General features: G+C 26.6%; 1 protein-coding gene across 24 annotated transcripts in view; it reads left to right on the top strand.

Annotated features, from left to right (window-relative positions):
- The window catches only part of LOC119683740 (phosphatidylinositol-binding clathrin assembly protein LAP), a 39331-nt gene that overhangs the window by 5551 nt on the left and 21448 nt on the right, over window positions 1-12332 (top strand). For all 24 annotated transcript variants that reach the window (XM_038097563.1, XM_038097562.1, XM_038097565.1 and 21 more), the window contains exon 3: window positions 9600-9742. In XM_038097563.1, coding sequence (XP_037953491.1) covers window positions 9600-9742 — 143 coding nt within the window. The remainder of the gene's footprint in view (window positions 1-9599; window positions 9743-12332) is intronic.

Raw genomic sequence — 12332 nt, forward strand, 5'->3', positions numbered from 1 at the left:
AATGAAGAAACATTTGTATGGCTCTTTAGTTGCTTTTAATAAAATAATTACTTGGTGAGCTTCTGTGTTTAATAAAATCAAAAATACAATTAAATTAAATACTTTTGTATATACATTTCAAATTACTTTGACTGACTAGTGATATTATTTTATATATGTATATACGCAACATAGACACAGGTGATCTATACAAAAATAATAATTACAACTAGATGTTCTCCCAACTTGACAAATAGAATAGCGACAGCGACTGAAAATACCAATGTAACTCTTGTTTTTTGCTAGATTGACGTTTCTTAAAATCGTACTTAATATTAATATCATTGTTGTTTTGTTACATTAACCATTTCTTAAAAAATTTTTACTTTTAAAATATGTTATCCGGTGCTAAAATATTGATATGCACTATCAGTTTCCTTATAGCCAAACGCTATAGGTACTTGGGGGGGTGCTATTAGAAAGCATGTCGGGGTTATATATCAAAAACTCTTTGAAATGATTTACGTGTACATTTTTTTCTCGTTATATGGTAGTTAAAATATAAACTTGTTTTTCTATTACTGATCATCGTTTAAACATCATTTAATGTAGTTTAATGTTTTTAAGAATTAACATTATCTTTTTATCCAATTGATACCATACATATAGAATTGTTCCCAAATGCACGAAATATATACGTTTCGCATATATTAATATTTGGATAAAGTGTAGGAAACTGTGTTGGTTTTCAAGAATAAATGAGTAAGTAGAACTCAAAGAACATAAATTATATAATATACAGACAACCAAACGCTAAGGAGAAACAAAATAATTTGAAAATTTTTGCCAATAAAAACTTTTACTTATAACGTTACGAGAGTTGTTTAAAAATTTATTCGTCACTGGCAGTTACTAGATGACAGTTATGCATGTTGATCCTTTTTTCGAGTCTGCGCAACTGGGCACTTTTACACTTTGATAGCTGGGAGTACTACAGGGTCCCACCCATCTCATTGACTAATTTATGTATTGCCTATAAGCTTCATGATTATTCAGTGATTGATCTAAGATCTGCATACCTCCCCGTGCAGAGTGTGGTTACTCTAAGATTAGATAGTGGTAAGTAGGATAGCCTGTCAATTTTCGCATATAACTTCAGGGCTCTGTCCCTTATGTATTTTTTGATCGGGTCTAATCTAAGGTATCTTAGCATGTCGTTAGTGCAGATCTACCAAGGCACTTTCAAGAGCCTTCGGAGAGCCTGACTTTGAGCAACTTGTAGCTTTTGTATAGTAGACACATATATACACATATATACACATATATACACATATAAATAGATTAAGGCACTCTTCAAGTCTTCGGAGAGCCTGGCTTTGACAGTTATCTTAACACTTTTCGTTCACTTTGAGTAGCTATTGCATTTGCTAGTTTCGATCTCATTATAGACTTTATCGAAACGGAGCTTGAAGAATTGTCGGTATAACCGCAACTAGTAGAATATATTTTGTGACTATATTATTTAGTTGAAATTCGATATACACGTATGGAGTATTTAAAACGTGTCATATGATAAAGTTTACTTAGATCAGTTTCAACCTAGATATAACTGCCAGCGCTTTAGGCATATGTGTCAACTTATTACATAGTATATATTTATAATCCTATTATTAAAAACAATAATTATATTTTCAACTGTAGCAAGTAGTGAAAAAAATAATATTATTTATTGTATAATAATAAGTATAGCAATTAATACCATTTATTATAATAAGTGGTGTAGTTCTTAGCATTTATTGTAATAAATAACATTTGTTTTTATAAAAGTTGTAATAAAAACAGTGAAATTGTTGTTGCTATTAAATCATAATCTAACATTATAATTAAAAAGTAGTATTTAAATATTTTATTCAATATATGCAGTGAGATAATTCAGCAGATCTTATTTATTTTTTCATAGAATGGAATTGTGAAGAACAAAAATAAAAAATACGTTTCGTTTATTGATTTCATTTAGAATGATCTATTTGAGTATTTATTTTGAAAAACAATAATATTTCAAATTATAAAAAATCAATGTCAACTTGACCAACTATCACATTTTATAATATACAACTACAGAAGAACTTGAACAAGTTAAGTATGCTGCTATATATCACACTTTCATATATTCATGTTTTTATAATAGTGGGTCACTTCTGAAGTTTAGACCCAACTACAACTTCAGAAGTTTTATTGTGTATGACTAAAAAATTTCTAAATTGTGGTATATTTATAGCTTAGGTTTGATTTTTTGAAAATACTATATGTCTTCAACTTATTTTATATTGTATATTTTTTCTTCTTTATATTTAAATAAATATTTTTAAATTTAATGTTACTTCTGTTCTACCTGTATTTCTCATACCTTGTATAAGTTTGCTTATAATAAACAAAAAATTGTGATAAAAAACAAAGGAAAAAGAAGAATAAAAAATTTGACTGTTAAACTTTCTGACCCAATGAACAGAAGTCAAGAAATTTGCATATTCAACAATCTTAACTCGTATTTTCAACGCACGAGTATAAAAGTAACTCACATATCTTACATCTATAAAATTGTTTTACCTTAATACCAATGCACCATCAATGCAACTCGCTTTTATTTTGAATGAAAATATCTTTGGTCTGGAGTTTTGCTTGAGTGATAAAGCGTTGAAGAAATAAAGTTTTATAGAAGCTTTTCAATTGAAATCGTAAGATTAAAAATCATTACTCAATGCAATGTAATTTAATACGGATTTATTTTTATATTTATTTTATTTTTCATAAAGGGAGTTTATTTCTTCTTACGTGTTTACAAGTTTTTAAGTGGTTTTTTTTTATTCTTTTATTAAAATGAAAATAGAAAAATAACATAAGAACACGTGTTGAACTGCATAATTTTATATAGTTTTTCGAACTCTGTATAGAGTATAAGAATTTTCTGTACAAAAATATTGAAAATATAATCGCAATTTTAATTAATTTATAATAAAATATCTGTATATTAGGATAAGGTTTCCGCCACAAGTTGAAGATTTTATTCTTAGTTATTCAGTATTTAAAAAAATTTTTTAACTACAGTTTTCATCATTATGGAGACAATTCGGTCCGGGGTTTATCGCTTTAATTTTTATTACCATGGATGGTAATAAAAAATTTTTAAAATTAAAAAATTTTTATATATTTATAATTATATACATTTTTATATATATATATATAAAAATATATAAAAATTTTTTAATTTTAAAAATTTTTTATTTTTATTATTTTTTATTATTATTATATATATATATATATAGAAGATATATAAGATATATATTATATATGTTATATATTACATATATTATATATATCTTGATCAACTGTGGTCTATTTTAGTTTTCTGCGGACTCTGTTTTACTAAAAATTCGTATTACCAAGAAATATTAATCATTACGATATTATTAAAAAATTAATTTTTGTATTTGATATTGTAAAATCCTACAAAAGACAAAATTTTATTTATTAAAACTAATTTATCTGAGATATGAGATACCTTTCCATAAAGTATGCAATGTTCAAGAGTTCTCTTAGATTTGCTATAAATATATTTTTTTTCATATCATATTTTTTTTATACGTTTCTAATCTACCGCAATTAGGAAATTTTTTTTGTTGTAAATTAGTAATATCACATTATTTTATTTTATAATATGACAAATAAATGAATTAAAATGTTTTAAATAATTTATTACACTTCACATTAATTTACTTAATTAACAAAGACTTTAGTACATTATTTTAACATAACATAAAAAATAAATAATATTAATATGCTGATAGTAATAGAATTGTAAAAGATAAATTATAAAACGTATGTATTATGAACGTATGTATTTATTTCTGCGGCCCTTCAACCTAGTCAGTTATTTATATTGGTCCACGATCTTATCTGGTCTGGTATTAAGTTATAGGTATTAGGCAGACCAAAAAGTCCACACGTAGACTATTAAGGTCCATTGCGATACCAGATCAGAGTCTTATTTTAGCGATTGTGTACATCACTTAGAATGAGTATTTTATTAGGGAATTGTATTAGAATTTCAACAGAAACCTCAGGTATGTGCTACAAGTCTAAACGATACTACTGTAAAAATGCATAGTCACATGATTTAGAACATGCAAAATCCGCATATGTAAAGATATTTATTTTATGTAAGTGCTTAGACATCTTAAAAACGGACCACTCAATATATTTGTTGTTATTTTTTATGATTTCTAAAAAAAAGTTTAGTAGGCGTTAAGTCATACCTAATGATTATCTTATGCTATCTATAGCTACATTAGTATCAATATTTAATATTCGCTACATTCATGTGTTTTATCATTTATTTTAGTTAAAAGAATATGTGGGTTTGTTGTTTTTGTTTAAATAAATTTATAATACAATAGCAGTAATTTTATTCTATAGAATTAATATAATCTTTATAACGAATTCTGTATTTAAAGAAGAATACATACATTTTTTATAATAAATTCATCAATAAATATTAACATTAAATATTTTTCCTTATAAATATTTTTCCACATAAAATATTATTCCTTATACCATAAAAACATTTCATTGCTCTAAATATATCTACTGTGGCTACTTAATGTTATAAAACAGGGTTTTCAACCGTTGGGTCGAGATTCAGAAATGTATTAAATTTAAACTTAGGTTAGTTAGGAATTGAAACACGCTAAAATAAAAATATATACATACGTACATATTTGTATGTAAATAAAATATAGCGTAAATTAAGTTTTTGCAATTAACAAATAATAGAATACATTTTAAAATTTATTTATAACTGTTCTAAGGCAACAGTAAAGTTTTATTAAGATATGTGGATATATTTATATAAATGTAGATAATTGGATATTAAAAAACGCTGCTTTAAAGTATTTAAAATATTTTTTATAGACAGATCATTATGATCTCTATGGTTTCAGTTTATATTTATTTTAAAATGAGACCATTTGCGGATAAGTCAGGCAGTTGAGAAGTTTTTGCTGCCCCTACTTATTTTAAAAACAAATTTTTCATATGCAAATGTTTTTTGAAATCTATATTTATTTCATTTAACATTTATTTAAATATTAATAAAACAAAAAACAAGTACATTAGAAAGAAGTCATAATTTTCACATAAATTTATAAACCGTCATTATTTCCATTACTTTCATTAACGGCTTGATAAATGTAGCACTTAGCATACTATAGAGGTCTTGGGGCGCACACTTTTTCCGCCTCCTGTTAGTTCTGTATGTCGCTATCATTTTCACACCTAAAACTTATAACAAGAACTAACATTTATATTCTCTCAAACTATGAATGCCGATTTTATTATTATAGCGCGTAACTCAACACATTATTTTTATCACAAATGTTATTCATTCATTCATATTTTTTAACTTAACAAATTACAGAACCAAGCTTAGTCATATATTGTAGTAGGTTACTTGGTTTAGGTGCTTAATCTAACTTCAATTATTTTTTTCATTGTTGTTTAATGATTAACGTAATTGCAGGTTGCGGTTAAGGTTGTTTACATAAAGATACTGTAATTTATTTTTAAACTTAATTTCCTTCACTTTCACTTGCGAGTTATCGTTCAATGTTATTGTGTGCTAAAATATTGCAGAACGTAAAGCTGTTTAATTATTTTTTGAACTTTTGTGCAATGTTCTTAAAAATAACACTAAGAAAATACACATTTTATGTATGTGGATTTATGCAAATGTATCTATATGTATTTTTGTCTGATTCATAATAATGAATGTTTATCACTGCGCTTTCTGTTCTTTTCTTTGCCGTTTCAGTTTAATAATAATATTCAATTAGTTATCCAAATCCATATTTGTATAAATTACAGAATTCCATAGAACCTACTTTTGTTGAGTTCTCAAATGAAATTTTTCATATACAGAAATACAAATAATGCCATTTTATGGAGTGACTCATTTGTGAGTTGCTTGGAATATGCCAATTTTGCTTATCATTCAAATTTATGCACGGCAGTCGTTGTAATTTTTAACACAGATATGATTCAACTAAGTTTATAGATTTTTACACTTGAACTTCGTATAAAGGTATATACGAATTCTATTTATTTCTGTAGTGTTTGTAGTAAACTTGAAATAAAAATGCCGCTTTATAAATATACCAACCAGTTTATGAGATTATGCGGAGTTAGTTTCTAAAAGTATCTAGACAAATTTACTCTTGATGTGCTAATTAAGTTTGCGTGAGAATTTATTCACCTAGATAGCTTTCCAAGAAACATTTCTGAATGAATTTATTTAATTAATAGTGCATTGAACGCTTGATTGAGCCGAAAATAAATAGTAGTTCATAACAAATATGCTTATTGTGCATTGTATCTTCCACATGCGCTGTTGATTGTTACTATAAATATAAGACAAAATTTATATATAAAAATAAATCACTTTAAAGCACACGTTTTTTAAACAGTCATCTGTGCACCACAACTATTTTCAAATCCACACAATTGGAAAAAAAAAAAACAGTAAGGAACTACAACAACAAAAATTCATTTTATATTATTTTAATTAATTATATTTTTGGCTGACCATACAGCTGTTACGAGTATTGCCAAATACCTATCATCAGTGGTCTTGGAAATAATTCTTATATTTAATTATTCGTAAGTAATATTTTGAGACTGCAAGTACCAGGAATCGAACTCTTGTCCTGCCAAATGTGAAGCTCAGAGTCAGCACACTTTAACCAACTGACCCAAAGCCGTACTTAACTTTTATTTTTCTGGAGTTTTGTTGCTTTGCTATGAAAGTTTTATTAACAAATTCACTTGCTGTGTTTATAATAGAACGAAATCATAAACCAACTGTAGAATAATTGAATTAATTAATTATATTTTTATTTTTAATTGTTAAATTTCAATACTATTCTGTTTGTAGAGTTACTTGGATACTTATATCAATATTTTCTTGAGGAGAGTTTTGTTTAAGGTGTGACTAAATCTATATAAACTTTAAAAATAGGGGTTCTTTCATTATTAATTTATCGTTCTTTGGAGTCTGGATTTACCATTATGAGTGGTGATAATACATATATAATATGTAAAATGTAATATGTAAAAATTAAAAACATTAATTTGGGTAAAATCAGAAAAACTAGCTAAGTGCAATTAGGAATATATTTAGCTGGGTAAAGGTGGCTGGTAGAGATCACGCATACCTGAGTGAGATCACCTGAAGGTTCATAGTGACAATTGATTAGAATCCTTTAAAACTCTAAATGTTTTTAGAAGAAATTTCACTTCAAAGACCAAGTCCAGCTACTAATTGTTTGATTTGGATTTTCAAGAGAGCTGGTCAGAACCAGAGAAAATGCTATAGTGTTGTTTGATGCCCGGTTCTTTGCATTTTTGCATTCTTCATTACTGGAAATATTAAGCTTATGCAAACGTTTCGTACATTTTTCATTGAATATGAGTTTGTACATAATTTTGATGATTTTATAGATACTTAAGTTATGCTACCTGTCTTTGGTCTTTTTCATTATATGTTCACCCAGCTGTATGTATTTCAGAAAATTAAAAATAATACTTTGTCTCTTTCAAACTACTATCTATTGATTGAAAGTAAGAGAAAAAGCCAGTAAAAGAAAAATTGCTGGTATTTTATTAATTCAAGGTAACATTATACGTGTTGTCTAATATTACTAATTTTTTTTTTTTAAGTTTCTCAACGGGCTAATTTGGTCTTAGGAATACTTCTGTACTATTTAACTGAAAAATATATTAACTTTAGAAATGATGAAGTACAATCAAATATTATAACTTATTATAACTTATAACTTATAATTGCTACAGTATTTCACAATGACAAACTCAGTAATATTTTTGAATGAACCACTAGGGTAAAGCAGTGATGTCTGTTTTTTGTTTCATTGCCATAGAATGGATCACTGAATTTTAATTTCAAACAAGATTTTAAGACTGTATATGATAGCATTTGAGTATTTTATATGGAGAAATTTTTGCCGTTAAAAGTTAACTAAGTACAATCAGGGTTTAATAAAGTCAACCTAAAAATTAATATAAATAAAACGTGATCTGTGGATGTTAAATCAGGAAACAACAACATTTTTTTTTTATTAATAATCGAAGTTTTACAGATCATTTTTCATTAATAATTTTTATTGAATTATTTGAGTAGCGTTATATTCTTTCAATTGATGCCACCTCTGTGAACTACAAAACTTATTAATTTTCATATAGTTTGTGCTACTATATAGATCAGAGAAATGATAGATGTCATAGAAATATTTTGAGAATATGAAATAATGATATTGAAATGAACTCTTCAGGGGACCGGACCAGGCGACATGTTTGAACGTGGATATTTTGGTACAGGACTTTTTAAAACGAAAGCCAATTATTTAACCAGTTAAATTAATGATACGTAGCAGAAGTAACTGGAAAACTTAAGTAGAAATCCTTAGTTTATGTTAAGAGTATGGATTAATAATACCTTAATTTATTCATTGAAATCAGTAATAAATTATATATTATATCGTCAATCTGGCATAATGTGAAAATTATAAATCGTGTTGTAATAACTGATCCTCTCAAAGGCGCTTGTTAATATAATATGTCAACAGTTCCACTTCAAAATATCTATTGCTCATTGTGATGTCCTTAAATTCTACATAAGTAACTCTAGTTTATTTGATGTATGAAACAATATAGGTCATCTATATGGTAATATTGTAGCATATAAGATTTTCCAATATAACATCTAATACATACTTCGCTAATATTAAATGTTTAAATAAAATTAGCATTTTGATAATTTGTTCACATTCGTGATTATTTAAAGTTTTTACTCTAGTAATGTTTGAATAAATTAATTATTAACAATAAATAATATATTTATTATTTAATCAATAGCCTTTCTGCTCGTACAGTAACAGCATATTTTATGACTTATTTGTTTGAATATCTTTCAGAGCGTAGATAAATCATTTTGCTTAGAAATAATAATTTATGCAAAAACGCCCCTCGATACGAGTGTTATTAAATAATAGTTTTTATTAAAAACCATCGTATTAACAAATGAAGCAATAAATATTGAAGCACTCCGATGCATTTATTATCTACTAAACTTATTGTTGTTGTTGCTGCTCAGAGACAAGCTGCGATTGTAGCGTGAAGTTTTTAATGTTTTTTTTTACATTTTAAAAGATAAAAATAAAACAAATTAAAATGTATTAAATAAACTTTTATATATACAAATATGCGATGAAATAAAAAATAAAAAATGAAAAATGAAAATCGAAATCGAAATATTGCATATTTAAACGAACTGGACGTGCCGTTTGCCTCTTTAATATTAAATAAAGAATTTGAACTTTAACGATAAGCGGCGTTTTGTGGTTGATAAGAGAGTTCAAATTAACAATTTTGTGCTTTTTCTTTTATTTCTTTATAGTTCACTTATTGTAAATCTTTATTGCATTTCATTTCTTATATATATTTATTTATAAATTGCATATACATACATATTTCATGTCGATTTTTATTTTAAGATTTGGTGCATTGCACGAATGAACCCAACGTCTCGATACCGCATTTGGCGAATTTACTTATCGAACGTTCTCAAAACGCCAATTGGGTGGTGGTCTACAAGTCGCTGATAACGACCCATCATTTGATGGCATATGGAAATGAGGTAAGTCAAAAAAACAAAAATTTTAACACATTGCCAACAGATACTTACATTGATTAGTTCGCATACAAATCGAGGGGTGTATTTGGCTTTAGTAACAGAGTGAAGAATATGAGAACTGCTCGAGTGTGACATGAATAACAATGTTTGCTCCTGAAACTGTCACTCAAGTTGTAAAAGATTCAATTATTGGAAATAAAATAATACTTGTGGTTTTTTTTTATTTGCTCTTTTATTAAAGTATATTGAAAGTATTAAAAGGTCACATATAAGATTGATTGCTTTTTCGCTTTTACATATTTAAACAGCACTTATGATATGTATAAATTGTTTCTACTCTATTAAAACAAATAATTTAATTTAAAATATGTTATATAGTTACAGTGGAAATATTTTAAAAAGGGTATTCTAAATTAAAAAAGGTCCGTTTTTTTTCATACTATATATCTGCGGTAGATTGGTTAGTTAGTATCATACATTAAAATAAGTACTCATAATAGCGTATATTTATTTATATTGTGTGCTTAATAACTCAATAATGCATATATCGATGCTATATCGATTTATTTTTCGAAGTTCATAATAAATAATAAATTCAGTCAAATTTCCATAATTCGAACTTCTATAACTCGAATTTTCTATAACTCGAATCGACAACAGTCGGCTCTCTAAAACCAAGGTTTTAGAAAGCAAATTACATACAATTCTGTTTCCATATCTCGAACTTCTACAACTCGAGTTTCTCTATAACTCGAACAAAAATGTTGTTCCGTGCCGATAAGAATATGGGAAAGTGCATTTTGCTTTTAGGGAAAGTTCCTTTTTCCAAACAAAATGTTTAATTTTTTCTTTCTAATGTTGCTTCTTTGTGGAAATGCCAGTCGCTGGCAGTTTAAAATAAATAAAATAACTTCCAATGCTTCTCTTAACGATTGTATTGAGCTTGAAAATGAAATTTGTACATTAAGCTTTCCTACAGATGACGATATTATTGAGCACTATAGCTCTAAATTACTGGATCCAATTCTAAGCGCAACGAAAAGTGATGATGATAGATAGATTGTAATTGTTCATCAGCCTTCCAAGAATGAAGTAGAAGACTCATTCAAAATTCCCAATTTATATTTGCAAACGAATGATACTATAACTGATGATCACTATAAGCGTATGAATAAAGTGTCTTACTGAATATAAGAAAAACATTAAAATCCTAGACCTGGACTTCGAGTTATGGAAATTTGACTGTATTAAGAAAATATGCCAGTTATTCTGTTCTAAATTGTTATTTAAAAAATCTAATATAACAGAAAAATATCGAAGAGGTAGATGTAAGTTAAAGTTGCTAAATTAGCTAGATCCCATAATTGCCATTAAGACGTTGTCAAAACCTAAATGCAGTTTTCTAAATGTAATTATTCTTCAATTTTAAAGACATTTTTATATAAAATGTATTATATAAAACAGAAATAAAGCTAAAATAGAATAATTGGAATAATGTTATTTTATTCTAATTCTTTACTTCTCAAAATATGTAATATTAGATTTTCATGTTTTTAATGCCATTGCATATAGCAACATATATATTTATATACCATTAAATTTACATATTATTCTTAGTTTAGATTGTTTAATATTTAAACATCATGTACTATATTTACTCTGCTTGAAGTGTGGGTTCCAATTTTAAATTTGTTTATTTTATTTTCATTTTCTTCCAATCAATTTTCAATCAATTCAAGTCGCTTTGTCATTTAATTGGTTTTGATCATTTCTTAACTCCATAATACCTTGAGAACTCCAAGGTATTCTTTTGAACGTAAGCTTTTATATTACGACTTTTATATATTGCTTATTTTTGTAAACCTTGATTGTGTGTAAAGGAACAAATTTATTTTTATTCGTACTGTTTAAATAAATTTTTTAATCTCAATGGTTTATTTAAAAATACTACTTTTTCGACTTTTAATTATAACTACTATATTATTCCATTGAGCAATTCGATTAAGCTTCTAGTGCACATTATCGTTTCGTTGGGAAGCACCCATGTACGTATACAATGCAGCTTCAGTTAATATAGGTCGAAATTAATTAAGCAGTTAAATATTTTTTACGCTATATTATTATTTTAATGATCTTTAAATGTGAAATAAACTTCAAAAGATCTAAAATCAATAACAGTTCTTGCTGCTGTTATAATCCAGACTGGAAACCTGTAAATCTGAAACATAAATAAATTATGATCAAAATTTATAGAGTAGGATAGGATGGATTAGAATATTAGTAAATGAAATCAGTATGAAAACAAGAGAAGATGAGAAGTGTTTGGAATATAGCGAGTAGTATTTCAATCATTTCGGTCAGAGAAAAAGTAACATTGCCACCTCAATAGGCCGAAATTTCATATCTCTTATCTATACCACAACCTGAGAGAGGTACTTCTTTTTATATGTGAGTGTTGCTTCTCATCTTTAGAAAAATTTGATGTTGGCCTATTCAGAATCTTGATTCTGAAGAAGATACTCACTAATTTGGTATGAGGTAGTTGTATTAAATAGTTTAATTTTTTAATTAAAGTATTTATATGTATAATCGA

Source organism: Teleopsis dalmanni, chromosome 2 (genome assembly GCF_002237135.1).
Source record: "Teleopsis dalmanni isolate 2A chromosome 2, ASM223713v2, whole genome shotgun sequence".
NCBI lineage: Eukaryota > Metazoa > Arthropoda > Insecta > Diptera > Diopsidae > Teleopsis > Teleopsis dalmanni.